The sequence below is a fragment of the Cardiocondyla obscurior genome, linkage group LG13 (assembly GCF_019399895.1).
Source record: "Cardiocondyla obscurior isolate alpha-2009 linkage group LG13, Cobs3.1, whole genome shotgun sequence".
In the NCBI taxonomy this organism is placed as follows: Eukaryota; Metazoa; Arthropoda; class Insecta; order Hymenoptera; family Formicidae; genus Cardiocondyla; species Cardiocondyla obscurior.
The window spans coordinates 5,756,607-5,777,731 of NC_091876.1; the positions used below are offsets into that span (position 1 = coordinate 5,756,607).

Below are 21,125 nucleotides of genomic sequence, written 5' to 3' on the forward strand. Positions count from 1 at the left end.
CAGAATGAATAAACGAGTTGATATACTCTCATGTGGACTTTTTTGTACATTTATCGGATTTGAAGCTAGTCGGAAAAAATCCAGAGCATCGTTGTCGATTTGACGCGTCACCAACGTAGTTTCCTGCTTTCTGTAATTTTTTTTTTGCTTTTTTTTATTTTTTTTTTTTTTTTAATTTTAACGTATCGGCTTTCTATGGCCGCGTTAACGAGTTACCATTGAGTTCGATGACACCCTTCTAGGACTATCCTCCGTACCGTCGGCCGCGAGATCGAACGTCTCTCTCCCCCCTTTCTTTTCCGTTGACTCGCCCTGTCTTCGGCAGAAGAAAGAAGAGCGCGAGATCAGCGAGGATCTCGGTGCTTTCAGAACGTACAGGTACGAGGGAGTAATGCGATACACCGAGACAGGGGATGTCTTAGTTTTCCTTTTTTTTTTTTTCTTTCCTCCTGCTTACTCTTCGTTCCTAATTCGAGAACATAGAAGACCGCAACGTTTTTGGAGAAATCGAATTGTGCCGACACATTTTGTCTTTCTCTTTTTTTTTCTCTCTCTTTTTTTCTCTCTCTCTTCTCTCTTTCTCGAATTATCGGACTTAAAAAAAAAAATTAGACAACGGAGATAGGATTTTTACACATTTGAGAATAATGATTTAAAATACAAAGAAATCAAGTTCTCATAAAATACATTAATGTCGCAGAATCTTTATTAATTTTATTCCGTGCCACTCGAGGCTTTTTCAATCTCTCAGAAATATGCTTTGCGCTTAAAACTGAGTTGAGAAAATGAACCGAAAAACAAGCAGCCGAAGAAAAATATTTTTCATAAAACGAAATACTGTGGATTTGGTCAACGGACAGTGGCAGAGCGGCAAACTTCTTATCCACCCTTAGCGACAAATCCACGGGAGGTCTTCCCTGGAATTTACGGCAGTCCAACTTTCATCGTAGGCATGAATGACTCGGCATTTCGTACCTGGTCACAGTCGAAACGCGGCAAAGTCTTTCGAGCACCATTTTCAGGCAACGAGAATTTAGTTCCAGACTGTATAGTGGCTTTTTGAAAATTTTACAATGTATTTCACGTTCAGCGGCGTCCTTTAGTGATGAGTTTCGTGTGCATTAAAAATATTATAAAACTTACTTTAATCTGTTACACTATATTCTTTCTTAAAGGCATCCGTTTTTGTTATAAATTTATTTCGAGTATTATTAATTTTAAATCGTATTTATTAATTAATTCCCATCGAATTGTTAATTAATTTTACACCGTTGCAAAATATGATATCTTACAAAGATATTCTAATTAAATATGTTGACGATAGATTTGATTTCGAATATACTGAGCTGGTTTACGTGGGTCATTATGCTTGCAGATATGATTATAAGTTAATAGTTCAGTTTAGCAGCTTAGTTTCGGTCAACGTTCCCTTAATGATCTCGAAGATTAAATGGAACTAAACAGAGATCAATCGAGTCTTTGCCACTATATTCCGCGTGACCAGAAACCGCAACGTCGCTCTGATCTCGAATAGGCAGGAGCCGCAAGCTTCGTCGCCAGCCGGCGATTATCCGATTCGCTGCGATTAATTCTACTACACCGTCTTCCACCTTATTAATTTGTTATATTTAAATATTCAATTAATTTTATATGCAAATACTTAGAAAAATAAAAGCGGGCACATTGCACGGGCGTGCACCACTGCGACGCGTCGCAAAAAAAAAAAAAATAGAAAAAAATAAGCGTCGGCAAAAAGTGTTAGTTTCTGGTTCCAGTTTTAACCCGGCGATTCTCGGCTCGTATTTTTTTCTTTTTTTCGCAGCGTCTTATAGGGTTGTAGACACATCCGACAAATTCTTTCCGGATGAACCGTGAAGAATAAAGTGCGCACGTGGAGGATGACAGGAAGAGAAAGGGATAGATAGAGGAAAGAGAAAGAGAACGAACGAGATCGAGTAGTAACGCCCCCGTCCCTCGGCGTATCGCGTTCTTCGGGAGCAGATGTTCTCGGGGGACTACCGAGACTCCGCGCAGTTTGACTGACAGTTGAATACCTCTGAAAGGACTGCGCAGATCTCGGTACTATCCGTCCTCCATGGTTCTAAATTTCGTGCGCGAGCGTTTCACGATGTATACTCGCCGCCACAAAGGAGGCGAGGAGCCCTCCTTTTCGTCGAAATTAAAAATTATTCTATCGCCGCGAACGAAAATGGAGATATCCGTACATTTTCTTTGTCTTAGGGGGCGAAAATGGTGGCGCGATCGACGCGATTACGGTCCCCGATGTTTCCCGGATAACGAAATGTCGTGACTAACAAGCGCGTCGGTGTCCCCGATATCCTCGAAATCGACACTGGGAAGTGCGGCGTCGTCTGATCTGTCTATAGAATCCTCCTCTCTGTCCGTCGGAGCGACCTCCTTTGTCCTATGATACCGATGATAAAGACGACATGGAAGGGTCGATACTCCGGGAAGTTACGACGGATCCGGGAGTAACTGATACGCAATCGACATCGAGCTAGAATGTCCTCCGTTGTCAGGCGCGTTAAAAAACGAAGGTGGCACCGATTGTAACGCGAGAATTTACAGGTTTCTCTTCGACTATTGTCGTTGCGTTTATATATCGTTCGATCGTACGCGGTTTGCCCGACGTAACCCGGGCGATCGGTCGGAAAAGTTTGGGAAGACACGTAAACTTTCTCAGCGTGAGGTAAGAGGGACGTTTAACGTGGATGGCCCCGGGGAGGAATGGTAGACATGGGCCGGCGATAGCAATGTCATGGTAGCCACCGGAAATAGCCGGCACTATCAGCCGCTTTGCCGGATAGCGCGCCGTCACCGCAGAAAGAGTTCCAATCTTCTATTCAGCACGTTCTTTCCACACCTCTCGCTCTTCCTAGTTCCATCAGACTATTCTCCCTCCCACTCTTTCTCTTCTTCTTCCATTCTCTCAGTCTCTCTCTCTCTCTCTTTCTCTTTCTCTCCTTCTCTCACCTTCCTTTTCTCGCGCGTTCTTTTTCCTTTTTTACGGGTTGTCCGATACAACGTCTCGACGAGAATGGACTGGGACCGTTTCTACCGCCGAAAAAAGAAGCGCGAAAGGGTGGCAGAAGATGGCCGGAAGCATGAAAGAAAGCAGATGCCCCGACAACCCCGACTTATCTGCCAACATCCTTCGGCCCTCCCGCTGTACCGGCTTTCTCGCGCATTCTTCTCCGATTCTCCACGGTTTAGCAAATGACCAGATCTTTTCTCCTTTTTTTTTTTTTCCTTCCCCCCTTTTCAATTTAAACGCGCTCGTGGCTCGCGTGTTTGCGAAAATATTTGCGATTGTTATTTATAAGATTTTAATTCGTTCGAAATATATGCGAGATATTAAGCAGACAAAAATTTGCAATAGTTTGAGGTTTTGTAAATTAGAACGAGTTGTATGTTTTATTTTTTTATATATTTTTTTTTATAATTTGACGGGAGCAACGACGCGTGGAGGGCACGCCGTTACGAAAAGCTACGGGCACCGAGCAATAGAGCGACGATGGCGAGGCGCGGTGTCGTTGATAGAGTATGCAAACTTCATTGCCCGAGAAGGGTGGGCGACGGACTTCGCCCTTTCTTCGTTTCTTTGCTCACGCCGGCGGCCTGCAACCCCCATTCGGCGCGGTAAGTAGCTGCGCTACTAAGCGATGGTTGCGGTGATACATCATGGGGTGTCAACGAGTGTCCCTGCCGCTGTAATCTCGCATCCATCAAGGCAACGCGCGGTACGGGACGGGACGGGGACGGCGCGGGACGCGAAGGGGGAGGGAGCGGCACGCGGGCGGACGTACGACGGGTTCCGCTGATCGATGTCCATCGGCTCCGAGAAGCGACCTCCGAGGCCTCACCTACGACCTTCTTTCTCTCCTGACACGCTCCGCCGGCGGCGGGGATAGCTCTCGCTAGGATCAATCGGTTTTCGCCCAACTCGATTTTCATTTATCTTTCCCTATCTGAAGGCTGCTATCGTCATCGCGATCCTTCAGCCTCGTAATGTAAAGCCTGGACCGTCCGTCGTGTCAAACAAGCGCAGGTTTCGCGACTCGCGTAAAGAAAAAAAAGAAGAAAAATGAGAATAGTCAAGTTTGTCTCTTTCGAAAAATTAATTAATCGTCTGTCCCTTTGTCGCTTTTCAATCTCGGCTTTCGAAATTCTGAAAAGCGGAGACGAGTGTTGTCGCAGGTTGACCGATGTTTTCATCGTCGTTCCGCTAATTATTCACTAATCTCCCACACGAACGTACCCAAGTAGCGAGCCCATAAAGCCAGGATTACCGAAGCGATGTAAGGATTATAACGGTGTCCTTGATCCTAGGAGACCTTCGCAGGTATCGCCTCAGCGCAGTATTCTCCTGCCGCGTATCTTCGTTACTTTGCCGTGCATGATGCCTGGAGACTGATATTTAACGCGATAATATCAGAGAAAAGTTGAGAAGTTAATGGTCGTTAATCCTTATTATTGACGTCCGATGCGCGAAATAAATATCGTCGTTACTCGTATTCATTTAGATATATTTTTATTACCATTTAAAAAGGCACACACACATATTACATAAATTTCATTCGCGTTTATAACTCGCGGGGTATTTCACATTTGGTAGCTAAAGCAGAAAATTACGGGAGGGAAAGAAAAAAAAAAAAAAAATTGTTATTTATCTTTTATCCAAAATTCCGCATTAATGATATACTACCTTTTTATCCTTTCTCTCTCTGCGAGAGAATTTTTGCCCAATGAGCTTTTATAACCCCTGTTTACGCAGAAAAATCACGCGGTAGCGTCGGCCGTAACGCGGCCGTCAGTTGCAGCGAATAAATTACGTCGCGCGGCCGGGGCTGGGTGTATATTGCTCGCAAATGGTATCTGGATAATTCGACGTGGTGGCGAATCGACGTCGAATCGCTTTATTGCGGACTGGTTTGCAAACAGTGCCATGCGGAGCGGACCCGAGCGCGTAGCACCGTTCTCGTGATTAATGGCCGAGGGTGCGCCAGAGTAGTCCAGAAATTAAGCGCGGAAAAAAACAGATCGTACCTCTCGTTACGGGTGGGATTTCCGTTTTGCCGGCTCCGTTAGGATGCCAATGAATAGTCCCGCGGCAACGTCTGGTGAACCTCTCTTCTCTCCCGCTAATTAACAGGAAAATTATTCCAGCCACTACAACTCAGGAAGACGTATCGTTGCGAGCGAAATAATTTCTTAATACGCGAGCTCTGTGGGTTCTTTTCTTTTTTTTTTCTTTTTTTTTTTTATTAAAATATATTTAAAATGCGGAAATTTTGTTTTACGAAAAATTATTTTCTTTGGGTGGAAGAAAAAAGAAAATTTATTACTTTAATGATTGATAAATTCGATGTCAGACTGTAACGATCGTAAAAATAGAAAGACATTCTGTGTCAAGTAGTTGAAAATGAAAAATAGTCAGTATCCGTTGTAAGGGTCATTAAAACTTACTTTTTTTTTACCTGCGAAACTTTAATGGTTCGTTTCTCCTTACCATTGAAGGTCAAGCAGTCGGTTCTTACGCAGCGGTGTCTTTTACCATTTTTTAATGCGGAACAGAACTAATTCTTGTTTAAGAAATTATTCCACTGTTGAAATCCCGAAACTAGTATCATACAATTCATCTCTCGATTTTCTTTGAAAAATTATCGCTTATTAAATGCCACTTGGTTCAATATTGTCGTCGACCGGTTTTACGTGAAAATAAGCTTTTTTCTCGACTCATCGGACTTGGAACATCGTCAAACTTCGTGTCAAGGTGAAGAAAGAATAGGATAGCGAGAGGATGGAGAATACGATAGCGCGATACACGAACGAATTCGTAGGCGTCCGATTGTCAACAGGTGATAGCATTGGGCCAACTCTTAGAGCTCGAGTAACAAGAGAAAGGGAGATTGTGTGTGTGTACGTGCACGACGAAGAGAAAAGAAGGAAGGCTGGCGGGGTGGAGGAGCGAGATCGAGCGAAAATCAGGGGGTGGTTGCGACGGGGAGAAAACGGTGGCGCCGGAAGGGTGGCCAACAAAGTCTTTATCGTTTCGAGGACCGATTACAAAGCTCGATTGTTGCCATTCTTCGGAATCCAAATAATCTCTCGCTCGTCCGAGCCACAGACGAGCAGCCAGCCATTCGGATAGAAATTTACAGCCGTCGGTTTTACCAAGTGGCCATTATAGCCCTTTCCCTGTCACAAGAAATCATTAATATCTTTTATAACAAAAAGACCCGCGGTAAAAAAAAATGTGTCATTTGCACTTTCACTTTTTAATTGTTATTGTAATTTTGTGGCTACAAATAAGTATGTGCCCGAGAACTAATTATAAGCGCGTGTCTAATTTTTTGGAATATTATATTTAGTAAAAAAAAAAAATTGCATATTTATATTAATATACTATATGTATATAAATTTAAAATAAAAAAAATTGAAATATGCTAATTACATTATAATCGTGAGTTCGATCTCTCTCTGTGTAAATTTTTTTTTAAATGAAAATCTGACTAGTGTTTAAGAAATTTGTTTAAGAGACACAATCTATACTGCTAATTCTTTTTTTTTTCTTTTTTTACGCGGGCGTAACATTAAGCTCTCGTTTCTTCGTGACTGCGTAACCATGCGTGAAAGCCTGGATCCCGGATCGGTCTCTCTCGCGTCCCGCGGGACCGCGGCGGGCACAGGTGTACAAATAAATTGCACGGGCATACTGATTGCGCGTAGAGCTGCGGCATCTCGCTGCACCGGCCCGGCCGTTCTGGCTGCATCATTCTCCCTGATTGCTAAACGATGCGCGCAACTGCTCGCTCGCTCGCTCGCTCGCGCGAGCCCGTAGCTCTCTCGCGCGCCTTCGCGTACGATTAAATACATCCGCGCAAATCAGGATCTCATTGCGCTGTCAACGGCCAATGGGCACAACCGCCGGTCTACGCCGCACGTCCGTTTTGACGACATAATCTCTCTCCTGCCGTACCCCATCCCTGCCCCCGTCTCCCTCGCTTCTTCCGCCTCTCTTTTCTGGTTCCCGACATCGAAACGCTTTTTTCTTTCTTGCGTTGCAAAATCCGCGCTGCAACCGGATAGCCTTCGCAGCCGTGCGATGCAATATCCCGTCGGCCAATTTAAATATTCGCCGGATTCCCCGGCTATTTAATTCTTAGCTTAGAAGTTGATATAAATCGAATTATTTAATCGGGAATAAAGAAAAAAAATATATATCGAAAAGCGAGACGTTTTCGTAATACAAATTGTGATTCTACGCCTCGCAGAGGTTCTCGTGAGAAAGAATTTCGTGCGGGACAAAGTGACAACAATTTATATCGGCGAAAGTACGGCGGAATTGCTTTTATGTTTGTTTTAATACGGCGTTCTATTTTTACAAAGGGGTCGCGGACGTCAGCGACGTCACAATAGTCTGAAAAACGTTCGGTATTATTGCGATCGATCCATCGGCGCGTCTCAGGATCCACGTCGAAATTCGGAGCGCGGTGAGAAATGACAATGGCGACCCCGTCGCAACGCGGCCCACCGTCTTACGACACTTAATTCGTGCTACGTCTGTCACCTGCCGGCAGCACGACGTCCGGCGCGGCGTGGACACGGCTCTCCCAACGCATTCAACAAATCTCGAGGAGATTTGTTCCGCGTGTGCGAACGTCATCCGACGCGCCTGGAATTTCAATACGTGTCCTGCGCGATTTCGATTCGCGGACGCGCGTGCCGCACTAGGAAAACCTCGCGATAGTTCAACAATGTTTTTCTCTTAACGCGATCGCGTCTGTAAAAAGCTTCCCTGCTGCTATTCGTTAGACGTTGACATTTTTCGGGTGATATCAGGGAAAACGAGTAGGAAAACGGAGTTAAAGACGACGGGGAAACAAAAATCGTTATCGTTCTTTATGAAGAAAGCTTTTCAGCTTTCGCGTCCTGTCGAAGTAAACGAGGAACGCGGATCTCGTTTCGAGGGCCGCGCTAAGTTACCCGTAACATTCCCACGTTGTCGTTTCGGAAACTACAACGACGACCACTCGCGCAACGAGAGCGGAGAATCACTGCGACGAGGTCAGGCCCCTTTTCGCAAGGTCTCCCCCTTTTGGTACGATCGGAGGCCCTCTGCTCCACATAACCGAGTATGAACCTCGCCGAGGTGCACCGTGAAGAGGGTATGCTCGTGGATTCCTGGATCGTCAACCGGGAGAGGGAAAAGGGGGGGCCAAGAACCGGGGACCCCTTCGATATTTATTGCGGGGATGCGTGCCGGGCAGATATTATTATTTGTACCACGCGCATAATTCAAGCCGGTCGTTAAAATTATTTTATTACTTGTTCTACACACCGCCGCTCCCAGATTCCGCGCGGTCACCCTCGTACACGGTGTTCCTTCGCCATCCGTGGGAGCATCTTCGGGACGGCTGCATTCTTCGCAATCGATTAAATCGTTAAAAAGCTTAAGTGAGCTGCAAAATATATAGAGATGAGAAAATCAATCCATTAGGATTTCGACTACATTTAATTTTTTTTTTTTATTTCAAAGTATACGAGGGCGAAGAATGCTCGGTGCATTTATTAATTTTCGGAGTTATCGCGAACCGTAATAATTTCCTCAGTTATTGCACTGTTGTATTAAAATTTAAAACTGCAAATATTAACAATTCCCGACGCCTCTCCATAAAAATTTCAATTAAAATCAAAGCTTTCCGGCGAGGTTCAAAACGTAATTTTTTTTCTTTGGTTTTTTTTTTATTTTGCAATACACGGATTATAAAAATGATCCGAAAAGAAATTAATATGTATGCAAATGTGTAATGCGGACGAGTTCTTAAGATTAACCGATTCGTACCGATTACGATATTTTTCAGATTCCTCCACCGACGTCGTGCTCTGTATGTAAGAGAGAGATACTGCATAATACGTATGTAAGAACATATAAATGCCACCTGTCGCAAAGCACATCCACCATCAATGCCGCGGGAGAATAAAAAGAAAAAGCTCACCCGATTCATCGGAGCCATTCGAGGTACGTCCCAAAATAGGTCGACGCTAATACAGCTTTGCCACCGTAGGTTACCTGGCGGGTTCCTCTCTCTTTCTCTCTCTCTCTCTCTCTCTTTCTTTCTCAACGTCACTTTCCGCAGAACGGGTTCTTGCAGATCGTTATTGAAACGAGCGACACGCCGGTCAACGGCAGAGGCGTATCTGGTTGGACGCCTCGGGTCGAGAGCGTCGTTTCGAGCGCTTTTCTTCGCGAGGAGGCGAGCGCGCGCAAAGTGGCGTGACGAGTGGCGGGACCAGAATCTCGACGAGCGGCGAGCCTCTCACGTGGAGTAACTTAAAGTCGTATCAATCTCATTTATGCCAATTTTCGTGTCTCGTGTGGTAGCCCCTGTCCCTTGCGAGCGAGGGGTTCCTTCTTCTCGCCTCGGTAGCCGCGCTAGCTCTCTCTCTCTCTCTCGCTCTCTATTTCTCCCTCGTTCGCGACGAGCCGCCGTGCGTCATTGGCGAGTCGTCTGCGATTGTGCCTGCGACGCGACACACGTTTTCGAGACATTTTCATGATAATCAAAGGTGGGCCTGGGGTGTCGTTGGTACCGCGACACGTTCCTGCGTATGCAAATCGCGCGTTGGAATCAGTAGCTACCGCCGTGCCAGGAGGAGCCCCCGATTTATCGCGCCCTCCCCGGATCGATTATTCATTGATCGAACTCGTTTGTCGACTCGATTAATCTCCATGAAAAATGTGACGATTTCCCGTACCTCGGTACCAGATATAAGCGAGAATGAGATAATTTACGCGCGCGGCCACGAGACTCGCGCGGATAATTGATCGCTGTTTACCAATGCTGCCTCCTCCTCTCGAGGGAGGGCATGCGGCGAAATCGTCGACCCCATGTTTGCGCGCGTATTGATTTTAACTACTCTCTTACAAGTTTTTGCATCCGTACATCATGTTGCGCGAGCTAATTAAAATAGATTTCGCACATCTGGCTGTATTATCGGCCAATTAACGATGCCGCGCGCGACGTCGGTACAGCGCCCGATAATTCCTTACTTAACGTCCTCGAGTTAAAATCCGTTAACGACGCCGAACCCGCGGGGTTATTTTTAGATAATTCGCGAGCGAGCTCATGAAAAACCGTGCGCGACACACGAGCCAGATCCGAGACGTCTATATGCATTCGTACTCCGAGCAGCGTTCAAGAACGAAGGGTACGCCGGGTACACGTAGTACCCTCGTCACGATCGTCATCGAGGTGACAGGTAAATACAGAGAAGCAGGGTCTACCCTCCGGAGGATATACAATATACGTTCACGAGCCAAGTAGAAGAAAGAGAGAGAGAGAGAAAGAGAGACGGGTGAAGGGGTGGATCGCATGCACGGGGTGCGGAAAAGGGAGACTGGCGGTACGTTCGTAAACGAGAATTAAATCCGAGACGACGTTCCCGTTTATTCGAGATACGCTTCTTGTTGTGACCCGGACGAAATCGTGCGTGCAAGGCGGCCGAGAGCGGGTAATCGTTCAACGCGACGGCGCTGCGTATTCTTTAAACGCAGACTCCGGGAATCACGCGGGAGACAATAGGCCACTCGCAAGAGCGAGATACGGAACGCGCGATCGAGCTCAACGTCCGCGCCTGATAAAGGATTAACAACAAGATCACTCCGGATCACGTTCGTAATAAATTACATACGATCCTCCTTGACAATTATCCGATCATTAATCATAGAATATTTAAGATATTAAAAAAAAATTGAATTTAAGTCAGATAATAAAGACGTTATATCCTTTGATTCTGGCATATTACGATACAAAGAAAGGAGCGCTGAGCGAGAAGTAACTTCCGTCGTGTTCATATTTTACGGCGATTAGAGCGCGATCGCCGCTTGGTATCGCTCGGTCTCTCGGACAGTAAAACTCTGGAGGCATCTATGGCATGCGCGGTTTATATCGTCGGTTAACTTCTATTCCTCTTCCTTAGCGAAGAAATAAAAAGCCGTGGCGCGGCGCGTACGCACCATTACGCACGCTGGACGCAATCCTCGCCTACACACGCGCGCGAGGGTACGCGCGCGTGCTCACGTTCCACGCAGAGAGAAAGAGGCAGCGCGCAAACCGGCGATTGGTCGATCGCGTGCACGTGTGCGTGCACCACAGGGCGGGGGGGGGAAGGGGGGGCAGTTATGCAGAGAGGCCAAAGGCACAGAGGGACGTAGGAAAAAACGCGTACGCGTACACGTAGCAGCAACGTCGGCAGCATCGCCGATCATCTCCCTCTTGTGCACTCCCGGACCGTTCGATCTGTCTTTTTCTCGCTCTCTTTCTCCTCTTTCTCTCTCGCTTTTGCTCTTGCTCTCGCTCTCCCTGACGCGAAGGGTGGAAGCCATCTGCATCGCGATGAATGCCACTAACCACCCTGCGAGTAACCCTCCCCTCCTGCAAAATCCCCTTTGCCTACGTTTCAACCCCTCTCTGTCGCGGGCTGGCCGGACGCGGCCAAGGGTTCTCAATGCGCTCACGGTGGAATGCGAAGTTATTCCGCAAGTATAATACGGCGGTAATCCTCGATAGTCACTTGCAATTTTTGAACGGGGGAGCGTAAATGTACCTTCTATTCGGGGCGCATAAACATCCGTCGCGAATTGAAAGTTTCGCCAGCGCGGTTTCTTTAACCTTTGATAAGTCATCGGGATATTTCATTTAATAATCCGAGACTTTTTTTTTCTAAGTCTAATAATGAATAACGTGAATGAATACATTCGCCGCAAACTGCGAATCAAGACGCGGATAGCTTTTGTTACTCGCGTCCACCGCTGAAGCTCGGCTCTCTTTCTCTTTCTTTCTCTCGTAAAATGTCCCTTATTAGACTCATTGTAGCTATTGACGCCTTGGCAATGAAACAACCGGCGGTTCTCCGCGGCAATTACTTTTGCCACTGGCATTTGCGCGATCGAAGGGCGCCAGATCGGTGAGGCGAAGGCAAGGGTTTCCCCCGCGCGAAACGAGATGCACTTTTCTCAGCCTCGGATTTATTGTATGCGCTTCATCACGTCGCGCAGACGGCGCGTATCTCTCCACGACGAAATAATCGATCGTTTAACTCTGACGCCGGCAGTTTATCATTATCCCCCCCTCCCTCCCCCCTCCGTGAAACGCAGACCCGCGAGGTTTCGTCATCGCTCACGTAGCACCTTTATTTTGCTTCTTGTTTCTCGGGGCGCGCGCTTTATTATCGCCGAGGCGATGATTTGCAAAATAAGCCCTCCCCGTACGATTCGACTTTCGCCGAGCTCTCGCGGGCGGCGCGGTGTTTATCAAGTGTACGAATTAAATTGCCGTTTTATTACCCATGAGGGGCGAGGTCGAAGGGCAAGGGTGAGGACCTCAACCACTCCCCCTCCCTCTTTCATCCCCCGATGCGCCGACGAAGAATCGGCATTCAACGCGGAACTTGGTCGTAGCGGAATCTTAAAAGTTCGAAAGGCGTGAATTTGTTTCGTCGATAATTTTCCTTAAATATATCTTTTAAAAATAGCGAGATAACGTAGAGTCCATTCGGTTAACGAAATATTATTTTTACAGTATTTTCTTTACGCACGTCGTGGTCTTTTTTTTTTTTTTTTTTTACACTCGCATTGAATTTTTATCGCTTCCGATTTATCTCGATAATTTTGTTGAAAATTATAATACTTTAGAATTTGAAGTACGTATTCGGAAATCTCGCGGAGTCTCGTTCCAAAGCGATGGACCGAGTATGACCGAATTCTTTTTCGAAGATGTTTGTTCGGCGGCCAGTTTTTCACAGCGCGTTCGCGCCGAGCGAACATCCATTCCGCGTGCGATAGTTCCGGATGCGGAACACGATTCCCGCATTATGCCAAGTACGCGGTCACGACTGTTACGAATCGCCGGGCGAGCACCATTCTAAAGCCCTCGTCGGATTCTAAACACACCCTTTACATACCGCGAAGTGATAGGTGGGCGGATTTAAGGGATTGGCGACAAGAGGGGAATTCGGCCTGATCGATTATACGTCAACCAGGACGTTTCTCGACCCGCGGTCGACGGTTAGTTTTACGGTGGAAATTCGTGTGGCTGATAAAAAAAAAAAAAAAAATTTGCAGAGGGGAACTTGGAGCGCCGGTGAAAACGTCGTGCACGAGGAAGCTGCGTAGTCGCAATTTTTCACAATCGTGATAAAGCCGCAATAAATTGAACGTATAAATATAAAATTAACCGCCAGTTATTATAGTTTTCTAACAATTTTACCTATAAAATAATGTATTAAGTACTGTTATTTAGAGAGGAAATTAAAAGTAGACGTTTGCTTGATATATAAAATGACCAAGAAGTTAGAAAGATCGGCCCAAAAAGATAAAAAGCTGTCAGGAACGCAGTAGTTTATACTCCGAGATAAGAAATGATGCCGTTTGCACGGAAGTACGTGTCGTTACACATTGATACAAGCCCACGGAAAAAAATCAATTCCGATTTTCCGGCTCATTCATAGCGCACCTAATCGTCCCACTTGGCGGCGTTTGCACGTCTCAGATTAAAAAAAAAAAAAAGAAAGAAACAGAGTCGTGCTGTAGAAAGAAGATGGCGTCGTTCTCTAGGGGGAAAAGAGGGGTAAATTTTAAAGGTCTCTCTTTCTCTTTCCCCTGCGTCCTCTCTTCCTCTCGTCCGTTGACTCTGAACCACGGCAATCACGACGCGTGCAATTTTTATGAAGTCCTCGCCAGGTCTTTGAGTCGTTGAATAATTCAGGGTCAAGAGGGGAAAAACGACGCTTTTGAGCGTACATGTGTGCGCGCGTGTTAAATTTTCGACCTCCAGTCGACCGACGAGCGGCGGCCGCCGCTTTTTTAACAATCGCACGACATATTACTTGTCCGATAATCTGATTAAGATGCGCGGAATATATGCATGCTGAATGAAAATCGAGATATCTGCAAGAAAGAAAATCATCGTCAGTACTTTCACTTGCTATTAATCATAATTACATAAATATGTCGAGATGAGGTCCTGTCGATGCCGAACAAAATCACCTGCACAGCAACTTTGATGAAAAGTATTTTTTTCTTTTTTTTTTTAAATTAATAAAAAAAAAAAATATTTCTAATAAAGTCGCGTACGAGTAGCTCGTCTCTCGCGTGTCGGGCCCCGAGGAAAATCTCACGCACGGGTAACTAACGACCGAGGGCTTCGCTTTCGCGCAACGAAGAGACGCGCGCCTCGCGAAAATCGATGCGTCGCGAGAAGGAACGTAATCGCGAAATCAAAGGCTTTCGGGTTCGGATATGAATGAGCGCGAGCGTGGCACGAGACGGCCGGCCCGTTCGTACGGGCAAGAGATCGATCGGGGGGAGGCCGTTCGGGATTCTGGTTTTCGAGTGCGTCTATGCCGGGAACGTACAATGAGCTTTCTCATGTCGCATGGTGGATGCGCCGATGCACACACTCGCGCACGTATACGCGACCTCGATATACGCGCGCGCGTTCGATAGGACAGATAGCTCGTATGTGCACGCGGCACACGGGCAACATGCGAAACGTATACGTACACTCGAGAAGCCTAGGAAAGCCCGGTGCTGCAAAGGCAGTGCGCCATCGAGTATCGCAAACATTGATTTGAATCACAAAGACCGCCCGCGGTATCCCATTGTCGGACTCCGACTTATTGTATGTTCTCTCTCTCTCCCTCTCTCTCTCTGTGTTTCTTTATTTCTTTTTTTACTTCCAGCTTTCTACGTGTATCGCGCGATCCGCTCTATCTTCTTTCAATGGTAACGACCTATCAATCCACTTATTCCGCACGGTTTATGTGCCACTTGTGGCATTTCGGCCTAATGCCGCTGTTGCACGGGCAAATCATACGCGAAAGGCATTCACGCCGATTTCTGTGAGCATGTACCACTCGCGATCAAACATCTAATTTATCAGCTCGTTACGCCGACAAAATCCGAGAAGTTGTTTAGAATAACAGTGATGTAAGCCAATCCCATTTTATTTTCTGAATAATGAATAATGAAGGAGCGAGCCTACCATTTATTACGAAAAAAAAAAAAAAAAAAAAAAAAAAGTAATAATAATAAAGTTGTGGAATAATTACGGAATAAAAATAGAATAAAAATAACTTACTGGTTTTTTTTAACTAGATTAAAAAATAGTAGCATACGTAGAATAAGTAAGATCGATTTCTCTTCTTATTTTCTTTTTATCTGCCGAGCAAGCTTCAAAAATAAATTCTTTTATTTTCGAGAACAATACAAGTCTACATGTGGAAATAATTTTACTTCTTTTTGAAACTTGGTTTCACAATTTACGTATATTCGTTGACAGTAGGTATCTTTTTCGTTTTTTACCTGTTACCTAGCGCCGGACGCTCCGCAAACCATATTAGTCATGAACTTATGATACATAAAATTAACAAAGGAAGAGTTTCAATTCCTAATAAATTAATTTAACTTTGGTTTAATTATTCGCAATTTTTACTAAAACTAGAAAATTGTTTTTATTTAAATTAGTATACTTTTGCTCGTCAAAATTTGAAATAATTTTTTTTTATATTAATCATGACGACACTGACTCACTTATGATTCATGTTAATTTGTTACTGTACGCTTTTGACCGTGATTAGATGTAACGTAAGTAATTTCGGCTGACGTAATCAAACTTCTCGAAAAGCCACGTATTATTTTTCGTATTACTTTTCTCGCAAAACGCATTTATTCTCGTTATTGTTTTCGATCGGCTATCGTAGCGATAACAGCTTATCGAATAAGCAATTCGCAATCGCAGTCGCAATCGCAGCCTGCAATTGCATCGAAGATCTTCGTTCTCAAGGACAGAAAGAATTGTGAAATCGTAACGATATCGCAATCACGATGATCGTGCATCACGGTACTTCAGATTATATGAAAAATTAACGTAATGGCAGTAATCAAAAGATAAGCCGTGCTATTCGATGAGAATGCAGTTACGATAATCACGTGTGGAAATGAGGAAAACGCACTCGCGGCGGAATGAGCCGCATAATTTCGAACGCGGGCAGCATTGATTTTGGACAAAGATATCGCGCGAGCTTTTTTTCTTTCCACCGAGGCTTCAATAACGCAAAACGTTGCGAGGTTCCAAGTTCCGGGCGTTTATCTACCACGCATACGTTATCTTCCATCGCGAGCCAACGCCGTCTCGCATCTCTTCTCCTTTTCGCCGTCGCGTCTCGCGGCAACAGGTTCCACAACACGCAGCATGCTGAAATGAAGACGCGACCGTCCAATGGAGGCTCAACAGTAATAATTTCACCGAGTCCCTTGATAGATTCTAATGCCCGACGGATGTGGAAATTCAAAGCACAAAGAAGATATTGAAAAATACTCCCGAAAAGTGAAACTTTGATTATCCTGTGAGACAATGAAAAGCAATAAAATAAGAAATGAAACTAACGATGAATGAAAATTAAGAACTATTGTGAAAGAACAAAGACTGCCGTATGCCGTAAACCGAATGCGAATTTTAAATAGGATTTTCTCCTCGTAAAAATGTCATTCGTTAGTGATATGTGGTGTCACGCATTAGAAGAAACAAACGAAACATATCTTTTTGAAGCAGCGTGGAAAATACTCTTACAATGAAAAATTATCGACAACGAACCGAGTACGGTTATTTGCTTTGACGTCGCATATTTTGATGAAAAATGATATTCTTTGTTGCCAAGGGCTGTGTTACTAAGGACTGTTGCCAAGGGCTCGAAAAATTCAGTCAGCGATTTACAAAAATTTTCTAAACCGCACATTGCTCCCGTGCGAGTGTTGGACTTTGTTCAATGGTGTCGATGTGGATCGCGAAACTTTAGCTCGTGTTTCAGAGGAACGTATTAAGACTCGCGAACGCATGTATGCCCCGACGCTACTCAACGTTGCAGACGGCGGCCGCGTAGCGGTACATGCGTCCGACGGGCAGCCGATTTCGCGGCGCGAAAAAGCAAGTAGAAACGCCGCTTGTGCACAAACCAGAGCGCGAGAGGAACAGATGAGAGGAGAGGACGACGATATCACCGGGTAGGGACGAGAAGCGAGGGAAGGGAAGAGGAACGAGACGTCGGGAGAGCCGTAGCATTGCCGCGAGAGGTCGGTCATGTTCACTGTGTGACGTCACGAGGTAAATTGCGCCGCCTCCGTGGAAAGCGAGCCGGCCGATTGGTCGGTAGAAATGATGGCAGGCGCGCTTGCCAATCGATTCCCCGCGTTGCATACGGAGCTTGGTACATCGGTCGGATATGGTCCCCACTCTGGTTCAAGATACAAGTCCCGACGTGGGGCGCCTCGTATTGGAAGAAGGGGCACGGCCGCCTTCGGCAGGAAGTGAGCTCCGACCTGAAGGCGCACGATAGAAACGCTCACACAGTTTCGTTCTCTCGTGGAGAGTGGAGTTGCTCACATCTTCTACATCGGGCTGTACTCTTCGTTATCGTTGTCGTCCAACGCGGTGGAGGCAGGACGTGCGGGAAAGCAGCCGTACAAAATAAAGCGCGCCGTCGCTTTTAACAGTACGCGCTGCGGCTTTAATCTCCACGCCGACAAAAGTGTGACACGCGGGTGATAACTCTCAGGATTCTTGAAGACGGGAAACAGTGCCCTGTGAACTTAGCCGGCTCGATCGGTTTTTGCGCGGTTGATCTTTCGCTCGCGTTCCTCGCGCGGTCGTTCAAAGGCTGCCATCGTTTCCTTTCAAAGGAGACCGCCGTGTCGGCACACTCGCATTTAGTTGGCGCGTCGTTGCCGCATTGTCGTGACGGGATTCGTCGAGCGTACAGTGGCCCGCAGCCAGTCAGAGTGACTGGCGAGTGGCACGGAGTGGTGAGAGACTCGAAGTGAGGGGAAGAAAGTGCAGTCGGTCGAGTCTCCAGTCAGTTCTTGCACAGACTTCGGAACTTACGGACCGCTCGTAGGTTTCTCTAATTTTCGTTGGAAAAGAGCCAGAAAAACGAATGAACGCACGAGTCGCGAAACGACGTTCGGAGGACTGTATCGATAGCGTGATGATCGCGAGTGGTGCCTCCCGGAACCATATCCACATGGAATCTATCGCTTTGTGAAGAACACTTTTGATCGAGCGTCGTGCGCAACGATTTGCCGTAGCCGGTGATACCAGCTTGGTCTTTTCGCGGAATGGTCGTTTGTGCCAGTCGCATCGTTCGATCGGTACACACTTGCGTGATGGATTGATCGCGCGCCGATCGAGTAACGTGCGCGCGCGTGCTTGGGGGATTCGCTCTCACTCGGGGTGTCTTAGTAGTGATAACCTGTGACTTGAAGAATTCGCGATCGATTTTCATGCCACTGCTTCGCGCGCAGAGGAGGTGAGACGCCGAGAGAGTGGTGGTGATCGTGGTTCGGACGACGGGATTATCCACCGGTGATCGATTGACATTCTCGGCGTGCCCCGTTGATTTTCTTGACGTCGAACGGTACTAGACAAGAGCAGCAAGCTGTACGGGCACAGGCAGGAAGAGATGCACACGATGGAGACGGACATGAAGGGCGGCAGCCTGCATGCCCAGATACCACCGCATCCGCACCAGGGTGTATCGCCGATGGGCCATCACACGGGGATGTCTCCTTACGGGCCTCTGGGCTCGATAGTTCACAGCTCCGCGTTGTCGGGAAGTCCGCCGAGCGCGAGCAGCCTTGGTCTCGGTCTTCAGCATCATCACCAGACCTCTCAGCATCATTACGCGTCGATGCAAGCAGCTGCCGTCGCGGCTGCCGCTGCTCAACAGCAACAACAGCAGCAACAGAGTATGCATGCAATGGCGGCTCAGCAAAACGCCCAGCAACAGCAGCATCACTCTCACCAGCAGGGCCAGCAGCAGCAGTCGCAATCGCAGCATCACCAGGCCAATAATCATAGCAATCCGAACAACCCGAACAACCCGAACAACTCTTCCAGCGCTAAAAACAATAATATGGATCGCGTAAAAAGGCCAATGAACGCCTTCATGGTATGGTCGCGCGGACAGCGGCGCAAGATGGCACAGGAGAACCCCAAGATGCACAATTCCGAAATATCAAAGCGTCTTGGGGCAGAATGGAAGCTTCTCAGCGAGGCGGAAAAGCGCCCGTTCATCGACGAAGCTAAAAGACTGCGCGCCGTACATATGAAAGAGCACCCCGATTATAAGTACAGGCCGCGCCGCAAGACAAAGACATTGATTAAGAAAGACAAGTTTCAACTCGGCGGAGGTGTCGGCGGCGTCGGCGGTATGCTTGGCGTCGATCAACGGCAAGTCGCTACCAGCGGCGGGCCTCAGCAGTCGCAATTGCCGCGCGACGTATATCAGATGCCGAACGGTTATATGCCAAACGGTTACATGATGCACGACCCGGCCGCGTATCAGCAGCACGTCGCGTACGGCGGTCACATGGGAGGTGCCGCGGCGGCTGCCTCGGCCGTAGCTTACCCGAGGTACGAGTCCATGGGCCATCACATGGGTGGCGGTAGCCCAAGTCCCATCAACAGCTACATGAACGGCTACGGCGGCTACGGCGGTTCCACCGTACCTGGCGGTTCACCCTCGCCCTATCACCAAGCACAGCCGGGATCTCAGATATCGAGTCATAGTCCTAGTGGCAGCAGCATAAAGTCCGAGCCGACGAGCCCGGCGAGCGGCGGCGGCATTCACACACCGACGCCGACGGGCGGCCCAACGACGACGGGCGCTGGTCCGGCCGGCCAGGCCGTCAAGCGGGAGTATATGGGCCAGCCACAGGCGAATCAACAGGCACCCCAGGGCGACCTAAGGCAGATGATCTCGATGTACCTACCACAGGGAGTTGAACAGGGAGTCGTGCAACACGGTGGTGGCGTGTACTCACCGGGACCGTCGCCTGATTCTTTGACGCAGCATCACGCGGCTATGCAACCAATCGCGCACATGTAAGCATCAATTGCAAATATAGATTGAAACAGAGGCCTCTCTCTCTCTCTCTCGCAATATTCACACACAGCACTCGTTTTCCTCGCCTGTTTGCTTGTAGCTAGCTTCGTAGAATTGTAGAAGTGAGATGAATCGTCCGCGTTGATATCTCGAAACTTTATTGTTTTTCTGTATAAATTTTAACACATAATGAATTATTTAAGAGATTAAACGTATTTAATTAAAAAACTCGCGATTCGTATTCGTTTGTATATTTTCTATATTTTAATTATATTAATAATAGCTTTGCCTGTTCAATTGTTATTATATACACTTTTTAAATGAAGATTTTACCGATATTCAACATTGAATATATTCGTTTCGATATTGTATTTAGAAGAGACTCTACATTCTTACATATGATACTCATAATATTTACATTCAATGGAAATATTCTGACCAGCAAAGTGTCGCGTTCCCACAAAACTATTCGAATACGTACCAGTTTATGATACTAATCTTTCAATGAAATACAACGCGGTTTATCTCAGTTCGACCAAAAAATATTGCAATACTCGCTTGTGTTACAAATAATTTGAGCTATGAATTATCGACAATCGTCGCGAATTTATATAAAATTTATTTAACTCACGTTGTCGGAATTTACAGAAGATCCGCGTTAAAACTTGTATTCGTTTCAATATAAATTATATGCATAAAAGATTTTTTTTAATTGTAGCTTTTCGATCTAAATTTAATTTTCTATTTATTTAATTTGTTATTTAAAACTTTTCGATTTTATTCTGAAGTTTTACCAAAAGGAAAACTATTTTTTCAACATAAATTCTATCAATGTGTCTTTTCTTTTTTTTTTTTTTTCACCAGTGAGAATTGAATCGAATTTGTAACGTGCATTTTCTGTAGCTATTCCGTACGTGTAGTAATTCGTGAGTGTTGTGTTATGAATGCTCCGCTCAGGAATTATTTTCCTTCCGAGAAACGAGCGCGCAATATACGAATACCATCTAACTTCTTTTGTTCGTAGAGTTAACGTTCCTTCTATCTGTGCCTTTCGTCACACGACACTCACGTCTTTCTATCGCTAGAGCAAATGATAATGCATATGCTATCGTGACGATGCTTCTGGACCCTCTATCGCCGCACTCCAATTAACTACTAAA

The 21,125-nt window shown here is 46.3% G+C and overlaps 1 protein-coding gene across 13 annotated transcripts in view; it reads left to right on the plus strand.

Moving 5' to 3' along the window:
* Soxn (SRY-box transcription factor soxNeuro) overlaps positions 1 to 21,125 on the plus strand; it is a 252,806-nt gene that overhangs the window by 150,501 nt on the left and 81,180 nt on the right. For 7 of the 13 annotated variants that reach the window (XR_011546553.1, XR_011546552.1, XM_070665484.1 and 4 more), the window contains exon 1: positions 17,377 to 19,964. The exons of 2 other annotated variants lie outside the window; for them this stretch is intronic. Coding sequence is in view for 6 of the 11 variants with exons in the window: in XM_070665484.1 (XP_070521585.1) it covers positions 18,541 to 19,964 (1,424 nt within the window). In the remaining 5 variants the exon portion in view is untranslated. Of the gene's footprint in view, positions 1 to 7,282; positions 9,044 to 17,376; positions 19,965 to 21,125 lie in introns of those variants that run through there. 4 more of the 13 variants (XR_011546559.1, XR_011546557.1, XR_011546558.1 and 1 more) reach the window with 2 other exon arrangements.